Source organism: Cebus imitator, unplaced genomic scaffold (assembly GCF_001604975.1).
Source record: "Cebus imitator isolate Cc_AM_T3 unplaced genomic scaffold, Cebus_imitator-1.0 Scaffold755, whole genome shotgun sequence".
Lineage (NCBI taxonomy): Eukaryota > Metazoa > Chordata > Mammalia > Primates > Cebidae > Cebus > Cebus imitator.
Window position 1 is genome coordinate 440,905 of NW_016108070.1, and position 19,500 is coordinate 460,404.

The 19,500-nt window shown below is 38.1% G+C and overlaps 1 protein-coding gene and 1 non-coding gene across 5 annotated transcripts in view; both read left to right on the forward strand.

The window, feature by feature from the left end:
* The window catches only part of CFAP70 (cilia and flagella associated protein 70), a 103,235-nt gene that overhangs the window by 52,835 nt on the left and 30,900 nt on the right, over positions 1 to 19,500 (forward strand). For all 4 annotated transcript variants that reach the window (XM_017519539.2, XM_017519540.2, XM_017519542.2 and 1 more), the window contains exons 14-20: positions 8,877 to 8,937; positions 9,434 to 9,628; positions 11,403 to 11,534; positions 16,068 to 16,193; positions 17,466 to 17,599; positions 17,725 to 17,840; positions 18,039 to 18,260. In XM_017519539.2, coding sequence (XP_017375028.1) covers positions 8,877 to 8,937; positions 9,434 to 9,628; positions 11,403 to 11,534; positions 16,068 to 16,193; positions 17,466 to 17,599; positions 17,725 to 17,840; positions 18,039 to 18,260 — 986 coding nt within the window. The remainder of the gene's footprint in view (positions 1 to 8,876; positions 8,938 to 9,433; positions 9,629 to 11,402; positions 11,535 to 16,067; positions 16,194 to 17,465; positions 17,600 to 17,724; positions 17,841 to 18,038; positions 18,261 to 19,500) is intronic.
* LOC119469652 lies at positions 6,260 to 6,363 on the forward strand. Its single transcript, XR_005198487.1, has one exon. It is a non-coding gene; the product is annotated as a small nucleolar RNA U13 (small nucleolar RNA).

Sequence of the window (19,500 nt, forward strand, 5' to 3'; positions counted from 1 at the left end):
GGAGTTTTGCTCTTGTTGCCCAGGCTGGAGTGCAATGGTGTGATCTTGGCTCACTGCAACCTCCACCTCTCAGGTTCAAGCAATTCTCCTGCCTCAGCCTCCCAAGTAGTTGGATTATAGGCATGCACCACCATGCCTGGCTAATTTTGTATTTTTAGTAGAGATGGGGTTTCTCCATGTTGGTCAGGCTGTTGAACTCCTGACCTCAGGTGATCCACCCGCCTCGGCCTTCCAAAGTGCTGGGATTACAGGCGTGAGCCACCATACCCAGCCATGATTTCAATCTTTTAAAATTTATTTATATTTATTTTGTGGCCTGACATATGGCCTGTCCTGCAGAATGGTCTATGTGCACTTGAGAAGAACGTGTAATCTGTTGTTATTGGGTAGAATGTTCTATGTATGTCTTTTGGGTCTAATTGGTTTATAGGGTTGTTCAAATCCTTTCTTTTCTTTCTTTTTTTTGAGATGGATTCTTTCTCTGTTGCCCAGGCTAGAGTACAGTGGCATGATCTTGGCTCACTGCAATCTCTGCCTCCTGGGTCCAAGCAATTCTGCCTCAGCCTCCCAAGTAGCTGGGACTATAGGAGCACATTGCCATACCTGGTTAATTTTTTTTGTTTTGTATTTTCATAGAGATGGGGTTTCACTGTGTTGCCGAGGCTGTTCTTGAACTCCTGAGCTCAGGCAATCCACCCACCTTGGCCTCCCAAAGTGCTAGGGTTACAGGTGTGAACCACCATGCCTAACCTAAATCCTTTATTTCTTTATTAATCTCCTGTCTGGTTGTTTTATCTATTATTGAAAATAGAGTATTGAAGTCTCTGTTATTGTAGGACTATCAATTTCTCCCTTCAATTCTGTCAGTTTTGCTTTATAAATTTTGGGTTTCTGTTGTATATGTTTATAAATGTATTTTATTGCTGTATTGAAACTTTTATCAATATTTAATGTTCTTATTTGTCTCTTGTAACTTCTTTTTATTTGAAGTTTATTTTGTCTGACAATACTATAGCCATCTCAGCTCTTTGGTTACTATTTGTATGGAATATCTCATTTTATCCTAACTTTGACTTCCTTCTGTTCTTATATCTAAAGGGAGTATCTTGTAGACAGCAGATAGATTCTGTGTGAGTTTTTCTAATGTAATCTGCCAATCTCTGCTTTTTAATAGGAAAGTTTAATCCATTTACATTTAATGTGACTACTGATAAAGAAGGATTTACTTCTGCCATTTATCTGTTCATTGTCTGCATGTCTTACATATATATATTTTGTTCTTCACTTCCTTTGTTACTGCCTTTTTATATTTAGTTGAGTTTTTGTAGTATACCATTTGGATTTCCCTTTTTTTTTCCTTTTCTGTATATTTTTTAGTTGTTGTCTTAGTGGTTAACTTGGAGACAACAATTAACATCTTAAACCTGTAATGTCTTAGTTTGAATACAAACTTAATTTCAGTACTATACATTCTATTCCTATGTATCTCCATCCTTCCCCTTTTATATTGTTATTGTCATAGGTTACAAATTCATCTATTGTGTGCCTATTAACATAGACATCATTATTTTATGCATTTGTCATCAAAAAAAAGAGAAGAGAAAGAAGAGTTACAAGTCAAAAGTACAATAATACTGGCTTTTATATTTACCTTTACTAGTGTTCTTTATTTCTTCATCTGGCTCCAAGTTACTGATTAGTGTCCTGTCATTTCAGCCTGAAGGACGATAGTATGTCTTAGCGTGGATATCTGAGTTTTTCCTGCTTGGAGTTTATTAAGTTTCTTGGATGTGTTGATTCATATCTTTTATCAGATTTGGGAAGTTTTGGGCCATTATTTATTCAAAATCTTTTCTTCTCCCTTTTTTCTCTGGAAACTTCTTCTTCCAGAACTTCCATAATGTGTATGCTGGCCAGCTTGATGGCATCCTATAGGTCTTAGATTCCGTTCACTTTTCTTTACCCTTTTTCTTTCTGTTCCTCAGATTGAATTATTTCAATTGTTCTGTCTTCAGGTTTACTGATTTTTTCTTCTGCCTGATTAAATCTGCTGTTGAACCCTTTAGTGAATTTTTTATTCCAAATATTGTATTTTTCAGCTCCAGACTTCTTGTTTTTTTTAAAAAAAAATAATTTCTATCTCTACTGATACTGTAATTTTATTCATACATTGCTTTTCTTGTTTCTGATACTCTAATTTTGTTCATACATTGCTTTTCTTGTTTCTCTTCATTTTGTCCATGGCTTCCTTTAGCTTTTTGAGTGTGTATAGGACAGTTGATTTAATGTATTTGTGTAGTAAGTTTGATACCTGGGCTTCTGTAGGAAGAGTTTCTATATTTTTTTCTTTGAAAGAGTGATACTTTAATCAGGCCAGGCGCAGTGGCTCACACTTGTAATCCCAGCACTTCGGAAGGCCAAGGTGGGAGGATCATAAGGTCTGGAGTTCGAGGTCAGCTGGCCAATATGGTGAAACCCCATCTCTACTAATAATACAAAAATTATCAGGACGTGGTGGCACGTGCCTGTAGTCCTGGCTACTTGGGAGGCTGAGGCAGGAGAATTGCTTGAACCTGGGAGGTGGAGGTTGCAGTGAGCCAAGATTGTGCCATTGCACTCCAGCCTGGCGACGGAGTGAGACTCTGTCTCAAAAAAAAAAAAAAAAAAAAAAGAAGGAGTCATACTTTATTTGTACTATTTGTATTTTATCATTGTTGAAAACTGGACATGTGGATACTGTCATGTAGGAATTTTGGAAATCAAACTTTTCTCTTCTCTACATTTGCTGTTTTTGATTGTTGAAGGTGTAACTTGTGTTCAGCCAGTGTTTTGACAGATTTCCTTGAATCCCAAGATCTAAATACAAACAAAAACAAAACAAAAAATCTTTTCTGCCAATCTTTGCAGATGGCTCTGTGCTGAGGCATTCTTTTAACTCTTAAGCAGGCCATTTATATTTCTGTCTCAGCCTTTACTTCCTGCTTATATTGAACCTATAGATCAGTCAGTGGTGAAAGCATAGGGTCTTCTCTGGCCAACTTTAAGCATACATCCTGTCCTGGGCATACATGTGGATTTCTGAATTCCCCAGTACACACAAGTACTTTTGAATGCTCTAATTTCCCAAAGAAACTCTCCAGCTTTTCCTCTCAGGCTTTAGGTGGTCTATTGTATGTCTGAACCATAATGCTTTGCCCTAAACAGTTCTGGGGTTTTGATAACCTTACAGCGTTTTTGAATAATGCTTTTCCACCTTGTGTAGTTTTCAGTGCTTTTCCATACTTAGGAGAAATGGAGACGAGTGCCTTGCACAAGTCTTTCAGGCAGTCCTAGACAGGTTAGAACAAACACAATAATTTGAGAATAAAGTCTGCTCTGCTTCCTGCAGAATCAGGGATCAGTGTGCCACACTGGAAATCCAGGCTGCCACCTTCAAGACTGCTGCTGAACTGGGTATGGCGTGGGGCAAGAGCAAGCAAAAATGCCACAAAGCTTTCCTGCTGATTTAGAATTGCCTTTTCTGGATTCAGCATTCTCTTGGTTACTGTAAACCTTTTCTTCCCAACCTTCTAACAAGTTGGTTCTGACAGTTTCAGTTTCTGGTGTTTTTTTTTTTTTTAAGTTTCTCTGGAGGGTTAGGAGTTTAGAGTTACCTGCTCTGTCATTTTGCTGACATCTAGACTTTACCTCTTGATCTGAGGAGCATTATACTCAAAGAAAGATGAAAGGAAATAGCAGCTTCTACCTTGGAGACTCTTTATTACGTGTAAATTTAAGACTTTAGATAAATATCCCCAAATTGCCTTCCAAAAAGTTTACAATTTTATAAGTGATATGTGAGACTACTGTTTCTTCACATATTCACCAACACAATACTAATTTGGTTTTTGCTATTTTGATGGGGAGAAAAATTTCTCAATTTTAATTTTAATCTACATTGTAAATTGTGTAGTGAAACATGTTTAAACATATTTATTAATAATCTGGAAGTTCCTTCTGAGAATTACCTGCTCATAATGGCACATTCATCTTTTATACCTGAGAGTTCTTGAGTTTTTAAAAAACTTTGCATTTAGTCCTTTTCCAAAAATAATTTGATAATGTTTACCGTAAATGACATATACAAAATAAAAGTGATAATCTAGAAATAGTCAAAAGCTCAAAACCATGGAAAAGGAAGACAGCATTAAATAGAGCTCTCATGAATAAGCATCAAATCTGAGCTATCCAACAAAAAGGGAAGCCTTCTAAGTTATATAATTTTAATCATAAAGGAAGAAGTACATGAGTCACAAAAAGAGACCACATTTACTTCTGGCATTAAATTCTAAAACAGATTTTTCATTTGGGCTCTTACATAGAATAATACAGAGTGACGGTGTAGTGGTATTCTTAATGATAGTTTTACAACAAATGCAGAAGCAATTTTTTTTTTTTTTTTTTTTTTTTTTTTTTCAAATATTTTTTTTTTTTTTTTTTTTTTTTTTTTTTTTTTTTTAGCCAGAGTCTCACTCTGTCACCCAGGCTGGAGTGCAGTGGTAACGATCTCAGCTCACTGCATCCTCCGCCTCCCAGGTTCAAGCAATTCTCCTGCCTCAGCCTCTTGAGTAGCTGGGAACACAGGCATGCACCACCATGCTCAGCTAAGTTTTGTATTTTTTTTTTTGTTAGTAGAGATGGCCATGTTGGCCATGCTGGTCTCAAACTCCTAACCTTGTGATCCGCCCACCTCAGCCTCCCAAAGTGCTGGGATTACAGGCGTGAGCTACCATAGCCGGATGCAGAAGCAATTTTTATGACTTTTTATGTCTGAAACTTTTTATACATTTATAGTTCATAAAGTACTCTATATAGTGCTTTAAAAACTGGTTTATCAATGTTTAAATATTCTTGGACTTTTTAAATGAGAAACAGTTATTAGCAATCAATTTTTTCTTTGGCTGCAGGGAATTGGAGGCATTTCTTCTCCAAACTGGCCCAAATGATAATATTATAGGGCAAAAGCTAATTAGAATGGCAACAATAGAAAGTTGTACTTAGGCTGGGCATGGTGGCTCACACCTGTAATCCCAGCACTTTGGGAGGCTGAGGCAGGAGGATTGCTTGACCTCAGAGGTTTGAGAGCAGCCTGGGCAACATAGCAAGACCTCGTCCCTATTAAAAATAAAAAAATTAGTTGGGTGTGGTAGCGCACACCTGTAGTCTGAGCTACCTGGGGGTGGGGGTGGGGAGCTGAGGCAAGAGGATTGCTTGAGCCTGGAGATCCAGGCTGCAGTGAACTGTGATTGTGGCACTGTACTCCAGTCTGGGCAACAGAGCAAGACCCTGTTTAAAAAAATAAAAAATAAAGAAATAAAAAAGAAAATTGTACTCAATACTCATAAAAGATTATTTGCCTTTGATTGTGGGATGATACTAAATCTATTTCACTGTATAAGAATATACCTAAATTTAAAGTAGTCTTCAACATATGTAAAGAAGCTGAATTACTTCCATAATAAAATAAATGCAAATTAAAACTATGCTGAAGTACCTTGTTTTTTCATTGTTGAAGATCAAAAAGGCTTGATCATTTCTTGTCTTGTTGAGCATGTTTGGAAACAGGTTCCCTCATATAAACTGATGCGAATATAAATTGGTAAAACTCCAGTGGAGGGCAATTTGGTAATAGCTATCTAACTACAGATTCATGGATTTTTAACTCTTTGATCAGGTAATTTACTTCCAATAAATGATGTTATCAAGGTCATCAGTGACCACCACATTGTTAAATCCAGTGGTCTGTTCTTGGGGTTGTTTTGACCGTCATCAACATTTAACTACCCAATCCTCCTTGCGGAACTTTCTTCACTTGGTTGTGAGGACACTATACTCTCCTGGCTTTACTCCTCCCTCCCTGGCCTTCTTTATCTCTCCACATCTAAATGTTGGGGTCCCCCAGAACTCAGTGCTTGAACACCTTTTCTATCTATTCTTCCTTTGTTTCTGTCTAGTCTTATGGCTTTAAATGTCATCTCTACGCTCTTGGCTCCCACATTTATATTTCAAGCTGAACCTCTCCTAACTCTAACATACTCTCTGGTCAGAGCCATAGTAGTCCCTCATCTGGTTTCCTTACATCTACCATTCCATCCTTCAATTTCTTCTTTTTTATTTTCTAATAATAGCTTTATTGAGATATTATTCACATACCATATACTTCTCTACTGCCAACACCTTTTCTTTCATTTTGTTCACCCATTTAAAGTATCCAATTCTAATCCCTTTGTAGTTCATAAGTGTAATAACTGGCTGTTCATGCTCATGCATGAGCTCTGCCTCCCTCAAGCCTTGTTATGACATCGTCATATTACCTGTCTGATGTGAACTTAGAAAAATAAAAATAAGGCTGGGTGTGGTGGCTCACGCCTGTGAGAGGCCGAGGCAGGCGGATCACCTGAGGTCAGGAGTTCAAGACCAGCCTGGCCAACATGGTGAAACCCTGTCTTTAAAAAAAATAATAAAATAAAAAATAAATAAATAAAAATAAAATATTGTGTATAATTCAGTGACTTTTAGTATACTCACAGAATTGTGTAGCCATCCCATAATCAACTTTATAAATATTATAATTATCCCCAAAATTGAAATCCCATGTACATTAGCAGTCATTCTCCTTTTCCTCTCAACCATTGTGCCAACTCTTCCGCCTTGAACCCCCAAGCCTAAGCAGCCATTTATCTCCTTTTTTTTCCATAGATTTGCCAACTCTGGAATCATAGAATATGTGGTGACTGGCTTCTTTCATTTAATGTAATGTTGTTAAGGTTTAGTCATATTGTAGTATATATCGATACTTAATTTCCTTATTGCCAAATAACATTTCATTGTCAAAGCAGGAACGAGAGAGAGAGAGCAGGGAGGGAGTTGGGGTAGGTACCACATACTTTAAAATGACCAGTTCTTGCAAGCGCTTAGTCACTATCATGAAGACAGCACCAAGCCATGAGGGATCCACCTCCATTATCCAAACACCTCCTACCAGGCCTCACCTCCAACGTTGGGAATTATAATTCAACATGAGATTTGGATGGGGACAAATATCCAAACTATGTCACCTGCTTCCTCACTTCCCTCAGGTCCTTACTCAAATGTTGTCATCTCAGCAAGGCCTTCCTGGTGAAATATGTTCCTGCGTTCCACCACCCTCAATCCTTAACAGAGCCTGTCTGCCTTCTTGCATTATTTTTCTCCATGGGACATATTACTAGCATATTTATCTTGTTTATTTATCTCATTTGTTGTCTTTCTTTGCTCACTAGAATGTAAGCTCTATAAGGGTAGAAGTTTTTGTTTATTTTCTTTAATGCTCTATTCCCAAACCTAGAAAACTACCTGATGGACAATAAGCACTCAGTATCTATTTTTTTTGTTTGTTTTTGGGAGACAGAGTCTTGCTCTGTGACCTAGGCAACTATCTTGGCTCACTGCAACCTCCACCTCCTGGGTTCATGCAATTCTCATGCCTCAGCCTCCTTGAACTACAGGTGCGCACCACTGCACCCAGCTAATTTTTGTATTTTAGTAGAGACAGGATTTCACTATGTTGCCCAGGCTGGTTTGGAACTCCTAATCTGAGGCAGTCTACCTGCCTCAGCCTCCCAAAGTGCTAGGATTACAGGAATGAGCTACCATGCCCAGCCTCTCAGTATCTATTTTGAATGAATAAATAACATTGCCTCTGGAGAGGAAACTAGGAGGCTGGGCAATAAAGTTGAAATGAAATATTTTGCTATACAGTTTCATACCTTCTAAATTTTGAATAATATACATAGATTACCTATTTAAATAAATAGAGTTAAAATTAGTAATTGTGAACAGAGTTATCATTACATAGAACCTAGGAAGAAAAATAGATTTTGTGAGTGTGATTGTGAACTTCAAGGTAGTACAATATATTTAGCAAGTACCTAAACTAAAAGGGATCTATAACTTAATTCCTTCTAGGTTCTTGTAAGGGCTTCTGAAAATAGAAGGTAGAGGTTTTGGCATAAGTAGTTTAAGAGTGACAAAATGTGTTTTTTTACTCACTTTAAGGTTTGATAACATTATTGTAATTTAATGCAGTCCTACAAATTATGCCAAGAATACACTTTTATTGTAGCTGGGGAGGAAAAAAGAGTTTTTGCTTGCCTTTCACCTGGATTTCCAAATCATTCTATTTTTAGAGATGTTATAAAGTGCCTCTAAAATGATGGCAACCATTTATTTCAAAAACCCAATCAGTGGGCTGGGTGAGGTGGCTCATACCTATAATCCCAGCACTTTGGGAGGCCAACATGGGTGGATCACTTGAGGTCAGTTCAAGACCAGCCTGGCCAACATGGTGAAACCCTGTCTCTACTAAAAATACACAAATTAGCTGGGCATGGTGGCATGTGCTTGTAATCCCAGCTACTTGGGATGCTGAGGCAGGAGAATTGCTTGAAACTGGGAAGCAGAGGTTGCAGTGAGCTGAGATCATGCCACTGCGCTCCAGCCTGGCAACAGAGTGAGACTCCATGTAAAAAAACAAAACAAACAAAAAAACCCAGTCAAACAGCCCTTGTATACTACAGTTTAAAAAAATATGTAAGGATAAAGCCAGGGCTCAAATTAGCCAAAAATGCAACTTAGATACTCCCTAAGTAGCTGCTTTCTGACTCCCTCCTGTATGGTCCATAGCCATATACTGTGCTGTGGTTCACATCTAGGGTTTTACATGAGAGAATAGCACAGTGCTCAAGTGTAGTAGGGGAACAGACCTTAGATATCCCTCACCCAGACACTTTGAGGGTAAGAAAATGTAAATCTGTAGATAATAAAAATTTTTTGCTTTTTATTCTTTTCTGATACAGGGTTAAAGAAATGATTCCTCCAAGGCCTCCTCTTATCCGTCGGACAGGAGGAGCTCAGAAGGCAAGTGCCAGAGCCAAGATGAAATGATAAGTAATACTATATTAAGTACATGCACTTGATTATTGCATGGACTCTTTAATATGTCTTCTAGAAGGGGTGAAAACTTGTTTGCAGCTTTACATATTTTCATTGCTGGTTCTATTTGTGATCAATGACATATAGCATACAATGTTTTATCTCTGGCTGGTGGTCTCTCAGCTGGGAAGAAAAGGGCATTTTACATTCAGAGTATTACTGGGTGTGGTGGCACGCACCTGTAGTCTCAACTACTAGGGAGGTTGAGGCAGGAGGGCAGCTTGAGGCCAGGAGTTCAAGGGGGAAGTAAGCTATGATCACACCACTGCACTCCAGCCTGGGCAACAAGAGTCAGACCTAGTCTCTAAAACAAACAAACAAACAAAGTAGTATTGAACATAAACCAAATCTCAGTTTTAGACTTCCAATCCATGGTCTTGACCTCTTTGAGGCCTCCACCAGATGTTTTGTATTTTCTTAGGCAGTGAGTGACTACCACATACAGATCAAGAATATTTCTAGAGCCATTCTAGATGAATACTACAGAATGTTTGGAAAACAGGTAGCCACACTGGAGAGTGATATGGATAGTGAAACCTTGGAGGAGCAGAAGTGCCAGCTGAGCTATGAACTTAATTGCTCTGGAAAATACTTTGCTTTCAAAGAACAACTCAAGGTAAATCATTCACTTGTTTAATTATTCCACAGGTTTGTATGGAGCACCTTCTCCGTATACCCAGTTAACATTTTCTCCTCTGATTATGTTCAGCTATACTCCCACCTTTCTTGGTTGGGGCAAAGAGCTAAGTTCTCTATGATAGAGTGTCAGGAGAAGCTCCATTCCTGCAGTCTTGGAATAACTTATTACGTATATTCTGAATGAAAGCTTTTAAGAAACTAATTATTCACTTGAGGCTGGGCCAGATTTTGGACCAGATTTCATTGTCACTATAGGAGGCAGAAACTCTGGTACTGACTCCATAATTAATTCTCCTTGCCTCTCATTCAAATCTCTCTCTAAAAAAATTATTTTTAGATTTTAACTTGAAGATGAAACAGTTATCAGGAAGGAGGACTTAATCATTAGGACTAGACTAGCATGTCTTGAGTTAGGATACATTTATCTACTGGCATTACATTTCACTTTTTAAAATTCAGAATGTATAAACAAAAACAAAAAACTCCATTCCCAGGCATCAGAGAAATGAAAATTAAAAAAAAAAAACAACTCCATATCTCTCCATAAGCTATAGAATCACTAAAGTTTGAGACATAGTTAATTTAATAATCATTTCTTGAATAATAACGGCTAACATTTATTACATGTTTGCTGTTTGCCAGGCAAATTTGCCAATGCTTCATCTTTTACTAATGTAATCCTTATAACAATCCTATAAAGTAGGTGTTCCTCATTTTATAGATGGGAAAATATAATATTAGTTGACTAAGGTATTTGTCCAAAGTCACAGAGATAGTAAAGATCAGTGTTGAGATTTAAATTCAGGCAGTCAGCTCTAGAACTCACATTCTTAACTGCTACACTACACTGCCTTTGTACACACATTTATTATGTGTCCTGTACTGTAAACAGATATAAAGAAAGAACATGGAAGTCATTGAGCAAAAAAACAACAAATGTTCATGGAAGCAAGAGGGCATTTTCAGCAGGTGATGCAGTCATGTCTCAGTTTGAGTCTTGGTTCTACATTTACTAGTTAGGTGACCTTGAAATGTGACTTTACCTCTCTGTGCCTCAGTTTCTTTACTTAACAACAGGGATAAGGTTAATATTACCACATAGGGTCATTATAAGAATTAAATAATATAATGTAAACCAGGCAATAATGTTACCCTAGTGGGGAAAAAAGAAGAAGCTGTCCTGACCAGAGCAACATGCTATGTTTATATTTGTGCAGCATTTTAAACTTCTGTACTTGTTATTTCTCTTTGGCTTCTCAATCATCTTCTGAAGTAAAATAATAATACCAGAACTACATATCCTCTTAACAAATGAGGAAGCTAAGTTACCAAAATGTAAAATAATTTATGAGGTTGTATAGTGGCAGCCTTAGAACCAGAATTTCATTCTCTGGACTCTCAGCCCAGGCCTTTCTTTCTCCCTTTGAGCTTTGAACCATATGGCCACCATGAGAGACATAACGCCTAAACCTAATGCTCAAATTTTCTTCAGCTTTATGATTCTCTTCATATAGTATGAGCTCTGCGTTGCTTCAATTAGTGATGTTGGCGATATCAAGGAAAGAAGAAATCATCTAGAGTATGTTGACTGGGGGAAAATTGGAGAGCCTATAGTCAACCAGCCACCAAAGGAGAAACCGATCACCTTCTGAAACTTTGATCAGCCTTGGACCAGAAAGCCCTAGAGAGACCTGTGCTGTCAGCATGGTGCTGGACTGTGTTATCAGATGGGTGATCTGTGTGTTTTGCAGCATGCTGTGGTAAAGATTGTGAGAGAGAAATACTTAAAGACAACATCATTTGAAAGCCAGGAGGAACTGCAGACATTTATCAGTGAGCTCTATGTGTTCTTAGTAGATCAGATGCATGTAGCCCTAAACCAGGTAGGTATCAAGAACTGAGAGCACTTTCTTTTCTCTGTAGAGCATCAAGGTCTTCTATGAATGATTCCTTCCTTTGGTTATTCAACAAATATTTATTGAAGTGTCTGCTCTGTGCTAGGCACTGAAAACACAAAGATGAGTAAGAAACTGCCTAAGCCTAATCAGTTTCAGACTAACTTTTGAAAGAACAAGGAGATATGCTTTTTCAATTTCCTAGAAAAATTAATTTCACAACTTTAAAAAATGTAATGGAATTGTCAAAAATAGATAAAATAGGCCAGGCGCAGTAGCTCAAGCTTGTAATCCCAGCACTTTGGGAGGCCAAAGTGGGTGGATCACAAGGTCAAGAGATCAAGGCCATTCTGGCCAATATGGTGAAACTCTGTCTCTACTAAAAATACAAAAAAATTAGCTGGGCATGGTGGTGTGTGCCTGTAGTCCCAGCTACCTGGAAGGCTGAGGCAGGAGAATTGCTTGAACCCGGGAGGCGGAGGTTGCAGTGAGCCGAGATCGCGCCAGTGCACTCCAGCCTGGCACCTGGCAACAGAGCGAGACTCTGTCTCAAAAAAAAAAAAAAAAAAAAAAAGATAGGTTGTGTAAATTGTGTAATGAAAATTATCATTCTATTCTGTGAACAGGTACAATTCTCCATTTTTTTATTGAAGATCATAAAAGCAGAGACAAATTATGAGTTTTCAGATTTTATACCCAAATGGCAATGACACTTCAAACACACCTTTTCTGTTTGACTAGTGGTCTGCTGTCCCACCCACTTTTCTGTTTATATTAATAAATCTTGCATCTTGCCTTCATTTGCTTATTTTTGTATATATTCAGGAGTAGTTTATTTGAAACCAGTGGCAAAGTCAAAGTCTTTTTGTCCCTCAGTAGTATCTAACCATCCGTGCCTCCTCAAATTATCTGTTTTATTTGCTTTCTCCTTCCTTGTTTTTGTTCTCTACCATCATCACCCTTAGTTTCACTTTGTTCTGTCTTCCTGGAGGAGGAAGGACAGGAGTGTCCAGCATCAAAGGATTAGGAGAACAGTCCTGCCTTGGGCATGGATGATTTGATTTGAAAAGCAATTGAGAGTGGAGCATTAGAAAAATTTTTCCTCAATAGTGGTTGGGAGCAATACATTGAATTATTTTACACTGAGGTATAATATGATCAGGTTTGCATTTGCTAAAACACTCTGATAGCACTATGGAGGATGAGTTAGAGGTGACAAAACTGATGATGTTAGTTGATTATTGCATAACAAGGGGAAAAAGTTTAAGTTAAGTTTATGGTTCAGTGGGTAATTGATACCATTCAGTACTAAAAAGAAAAGAAAAACATTAATCAGGACATGGAATGCAATATCAGTAAATTTAATGGGAGGCAGATGGTGCTGAATTCGCTTTTGAACATTGGCTCTAGTGGGGTTTTGCTTAAGATAGAGATCTGAGCTAGAAATGAGATTTGGGGAGCCATGATATATGGATGCTATGGTAATAGATAAGGCTGCCTGTGAAAAACGTAAGAGAGAAGAGAGCTTGGCAGTAGAACCCTAGGAAATACCAACATTTAAGGAATGGATGAAAAATGGAAAGAGACGAAGGGAATTGTTAAAGAGGCAAAGAGCCAGAAGACAGTGGTGTCACAGAAGCCAAAGGAAAAGAATTTTAAGGAAAAGTGGTCAACATTGTCAAATACTCCTAGGAATTCAAGAAAAACAAATCTGGTCTTCATTGGATTTCACAATAAGGAAGTTATTGTTAACCTTTACATAGCAATATTATTGGACTAATAGGGGAATTCAAATTATGATGAATTGAAGAGTAAATGAGCAATCAAGAAACAGATGAATATAAATTCAAGTTGGATGATGAAGGAAAAAAGTAGAAAAGTAGTAGATAGAAATTATAGGGATTTTCTTCCATCCCTCCCTTCCTCCCTCCCTCCTTCCCTCCTTCCTTCCCTCCCTCCCTTCCTCCCTTCCTCACTTCATTCCTTCCTTCCTCCCTCCTTCCCTCCTTTCTCTCTTTCTCTTTCTCTCTCTCTCTTTCTCTTTCTTTCTTTTCTCTCTGTCACCCAGGCTGAGTGTAGTACTGCGATCATGGCTCACTGTAGCCTCAACTTCCCAGGCTCAAGCAGTCTTCCTGCCTCAGCCTCTCAAGTAGCTGGGACTATAGGCACACACTACGCCTAGCTAATTTTTTGTATTTTTTGTAGAGATGAGGTTTCACTATGTTGCCCAGGCTGGTCTTGAACTCCTGGGCTCAAATGATCCACCAGCTATGGCCTTCCAGAGTGCTGAGATTACAGGTATAAGCCACTGCTCCTGGCCTGGGATTTTCTTTTTAAGATGAAAAAGACTTAAGCACATCTACAGTTTTGGGAAAAAGTCAGCAGAGTGGGAAAAGCTGAAAACTGAGGAAAGAGAGAGTATAATTGATAGGCCCATCAGTTATACAACTGGGAAAGGACCAAAAATTTAAATAGAAGGATTAACTTTGAAACAGAGGAGGATACAATACCTCTTTCTGTAAGACTGAAAGGAAAGTGATACAGTAGATCCAGAAATAAATAATTTAGCTAGGGAGTTTAATAGTTGAAGAATTTCTTTCTTTTCTTTCTTTCTTTCTTTTTTTTTTCCTGAGACGGAGTTTCACTCTTGTCATCCAGGCTGGACTACAGTGGCATGATCTTGTCTCACTGCAACCTTCACCTCCCAGTTCTCCTGCCTCAGCCTCCTGAGTAGCTGGTATTACAGGTGCCCACCCCCACACCAAGCTAATTTTTGTATTTTTGGTAGAGACAGGGTTTCACCATGTTGGCCAGGCTGGTCCTGAACTCCTGACCTCAGGTGATCCGCCTGCCTCAGCCTCCAAAAGTACTGGGATTGCAGACGTGAGCCACCACGCCTGGCCAGTTGAGGGATTTCTTACTTAATGATTTCTATTATCTCTGTGAAGTAAGGTCTTTACTGAAAGTGAAGAGGATGAGGAGTGAATGAAAAGCTTGAAGAAAGAGAAGAAAACTTAGATATTGCATGGCATTATGGAATATGCTGCTAAACAAAGACAAATACATAGATTATTAAGGGTATTAAAGGTCTCCAGCTAAGACTGAATGCCACAAGAGTTTGTGGCAGCTTAGATACCAGTCTTTGTGTCTGCAGTTTTCCTTAGGACCAGTTAGCTGCTCTTGTCTTAGAATAAAGAAGTCAGATTGTACTACTCTTAATTTGAGAATTTTCAGGACAAGTGCAGGAGAAGGGCAAGGATGCCTTGGATGAGAGTATGCTGGTGAAAGAGTAGCCTGAGTGGGTAGTCATGAGGTTCAGGCTGATCCATTTGGGAAGTGATAGTCTTATTGGAACTGAAGGAAATAAAGTCAGCAGTTTTCAGTCGGCTAAGTAACAAAAAGCTGGAAGACATGGAATGTTGGTTCTGGGAGTGGGATATTAGAGTATTCTTTTTTGGATGTAGAATTGTGTTGCTTCATGGATTTCGGGGTCAAGATAATCAAGATAACTAAAAAGAACAGGACAAAAGCATTAATCAATGATCAGAGACTCTCTTTCGCCTATCTCAAATGTGGCTTTACTGTCCACATTTCTTAGCAATTGCACTTTGGGAGGCCAAGGTGGGTGGATCATGAGGTCAGGAAATCGAGACCATCCTGGCCAACATTAATTTTTTTAATACAAAAATTAGCTGGGCATGGTGGCGGGTACCTGTAATCCCAACTACTCGGGAGGCTGAGGCAGGAGAATCGCTTGAAACCAGAAGGTAGAGGTTTCAGTGACCTGAGATCCTGCCACTGCACTCCAGCCTGGGCAACAAAAGTGAAACTCTGTCTCAAAAAAAAAAAATAATAATAATAACTGATACTATTTTGACTTCTAATTAAAGAATTTTTGTGGACTCTGTCTTGACCATAGCTTCTGACTCAGGAGATTCCTAATTACACCAGACCTGTCTCACAATCTGTGTATACAGGATATATTCTTTTTCTGATTTTCCCCCTACTTTTATGTCTCCTTTGCAGAATCTATCGGTCAATATTTTATACTAAAACTATAGATTTGGCTTCTAAAGCTTTACTCTTTATCTCGTTTTCTTCTTATTTAAAGACTCTAGCAAGGGCTTACCAATCTTTTTCATGTCATCACACACACAAGAAAATGATAGTATTTGTCATATACACTAGAGAAAAAGAAGGAAACTGTTTGAGGTCAGAGGTGACCTGCATAGGGACTCTGAATGCCCTGAGGGTTGAGGCAGTTATTTCTGCCCTAAGCAATTTTTACTTACTTCCATGAGCTCAGACTGTTGGTATTCAGAAACCTGAGCGTCTCTTTCTCCCTTGACATTTCTCTCTTGGTTAACTCATATTCTCTTACTTTTTTGGCAAGACTGTCATTGTAGATGTCAATATCATTTTAGACGTCCTGACTGGATCTTACATTGGATTTATGCTTATGAAATCTCTCTACTTGTAATTGTTTTGTTTTTGTCTACCTGACATCTTGACATTGACAAGACCATGCCAGAAGATGCCCAAGGCACTGTTGCAACCATTTATACAAGCAGTGAACAGCTTCGACTCTTTGCATTTGAAGCAGAAGTCAATGAGAACTTTGAAATGGCAGCAGCATATTATAAAGAGGTAATTAAACATCTCAGTGATTGTTACTATTACTTCTATAATATGGGCATAATAGTCATTTTTGAATGTTTAAAATCCAACTTGATTGGTGAAGGGGTAGGCAGAACAATAAAATAGAGTCCAAAAATAGGCTCGCACAAATAAGGTCATTCAACTTTTTCAAACGTAAAAGAAATTCAATGGAGAAAGGATAGTCTTTTCAGTAAATAGTGTTAGTAACAATTGTGGAAAATAAACCTCAACCTTAAACATATTACAAAAATCAACTCTAAATGGATCATATGTCTAAATGTAAAACATAAAACTATAACACTTTTAGAAGAAACATAGGACAAAATCTTGACCTGGAATCAGATAGAGTTCTTAGACATGACATCGAATCATGATCGATCAAAGAAAAATGTGATAAATGGAATTTCATCAAAGTTAAAAACTTTTGCTCTATTGAGGTCATAAGAGAAAGAAAAGGATTCATAAATCTGTGATGTGAAAAAAGAAAAAGAAAAGGAAAAGTACAGATTAGGAGAAAATATTTGTAAAACATATATATGACAAAGGATTTGTATCCAGAATACAAAGCACTCTCAAAAGGAAAAAATATTTGTACATAAACATTCATTATGAGTACCTATTTTTAATTATTTTGGCTACATACTTACCAATGAAATTGCTGGGACATATAGTAATTCTGTGTTTAACTTTTTGAGAATTTTGAGGCATTTCACTGGGATTTTGATAGGGATTGCCTTGTATCTGTAGCTTGCTTTGGATAGTATCAGCATCTTAACAATATTAAGCCATCCAATCCATGAACATGGAATGTCTTTCCATTTATTTATGTCTTTTTAAATTTCTTTAAGCAATTTTTATAGTTTTTACTCATCATGAATTGCATTTTTCAGATTTGTAGATAGATAAACAAATATTTGCCATCTCAAGATTATTGCAGAAATTATTATATATGGTTGATATAAAATACAATGAATCTTTAGACTCCCAAGGTATTAGATGAGTTTAGAGTGACCAGAATACTGACACTAGGAACAAATAGCTTGATGATTCAAATTTTTAATTATATCAATACTTTTTTCAACCACCTACTAAAGGCCGGAACAGTGATTGCGCTAGGCATTTGAGATTCAGTGATAAGCAAAAAAAGTCACAATCTCTGCTTTCATAGAACTTATAGTATTTATAGTGTTTACCATGTGATATTGTATGCATGAAAATATGACATAATATCACAATAACCTTGGCTCTCCTGATGCTTAGAGATTGGTTCGTGAGCCCCAGAATCTGGATCACTGGTTGGACTATGGTGCCTTCTGCCTCTTAACTGAAGACAACATCAAAGCACAAGAGTGTTTTCGGAAAGCCCTTTCCCTCAACCAGAGTCATATCCACAGGTATAGGTGGAAGGGAGATGAGGAATCAGTGGGAAGGAACAGATAAGATTCTACATGAAATTGTCTTGGTTCCATACATGTGACATGGGACCATGTTGTTTATCATGTAAGTGATCTTTTCTCAGCTTGTTGCTGTGTGGTGTCCTGGCTGTCCTACTGGAGAACTATGAGCAAGCAGAAATTTTCTTTGAGGATGCTACTTGCTTGGAACCAACTAATGTTGTAGCCTGGACTTTACTTGGTATGATATTTTCCTTTAATCTGAATGTGTTTTTTTCCCTATTATAAGATTCTCCCCTTTTCCTTTCTCTTCTTCAATAGTTCATCATGTAGTTCTTAAACGTTGGTAGAAATATGGGAAAAATAAGTGAAATACAATTCTTTAGTATATGATAGTGGAAAAATAGTCATATTTATTTCAACATTTTTCTTTCCCCAGGTTTGTACTATGAAATTCAAAACAACGATATTCGAATGGACATGGCATTTCATGAGGCCTCCAAACAGCTTCAGGCACGAATGATTCAGGCACAAGTAACAAAGCAAAAGAGCATTGGTACTGTAGAGGACATTGAGGAAGGAGGGAAGAGAGAATCCAGTTTAGGCTCTTGGGGAATCACAAATGGTTCTGCAACAGCAATCAAGATGGAAGCCCCAGCAGGTAGGGTCAGGTGTGGTAGCTCACACCTGTAGTCCTAGCAATCTGGGAGGCTGAGATGGGAGGATCACATGAGCCCAGGAGTTCAAGGTTGCAGTGAGCTGTGATCATGCCACTGCACTCCAGCCTGAGTGACAGACCAAGATCCCATCTCTAAAACAAAATTTAAAAAATAAAAAGTATTGGCCTTAAGAAGAGAAGCTGGCACATAATAGGCACTCAGTAAATTTTGTTAAATGAATGAATACATGGAGTTTGAGTTATGTCAGGGATACCAGGAAAAACTCTTAACTTCTAAATATTTCCTCATTCATATAATTAGTGGTCTGAAGCTTCTACTGCTGAGATGCAGTTGTTTTAATCTTAGATAATTTACTGTCTTTAGAAGGGATACCATGCTATCAGAGTAAATTTCATTCCCCCCCCCCACTTTTCTCTCCATCACATAAAGTCCCTCTCTTATGATTCTCAAATTTATTTATTTATGTACTCCCTTTCCCTCACTGTTCTGTGATTCTCTTTTCCTCCACTTTAGGAAATCAGTCATTCTAATGTGTGGTATACATGTTTTTGTTTGTGTGTTCCTTGCATGTGTGCATTATTATTTTGTTTGCCTACACTTTTTTTTTATTGCATTTTAGGTTTTGGGGTACATGTGAAGAACACGCAAGATTGTTGCATAGGTACACACATGGCAGTGTGATTTGCTGCCTTCCTCCCCTTCACCTATATCTGGCATTTCTCCCCATCCTATCTCTCCCCACCTCCCCACCCCCCACTGTCCCTCCCCTATTTACCCCCAACAGACCCCAGTGCTCCCCTCCCTGTGTCCATGTGTTCTCATTGTTCAACACCCACCTATGAGTGAGAACATGCAGTGTTTGATTTTCTGCTCTTCTGTCAGTTTGCTGAGAATGATGGTTTCCAGGTTCATCCATGTCCCTACAAAGGACAAAAATTCATCATTTTTTATGGCTGCATAATATTCCATGGCATATATGTACCACATTTTCCCTGTCCAGTCTATCATCAATGGGCATTTGGGTTGGTTCCAGGTCTTTGCTATTGTAAACAGTGCTGCAATGAACATTCGCATACGTGTGTCCTTATAGTAGAACGATTTATAATCCTTTGGATATATGCTCAGTAACGGGATTGCTGGGTCAAATGGAATTTCTATTTCTAGGTCCTTGAGGAATCGCCACACTGTCTTCCACAATGGTTGAACTAATTTACACTCCCA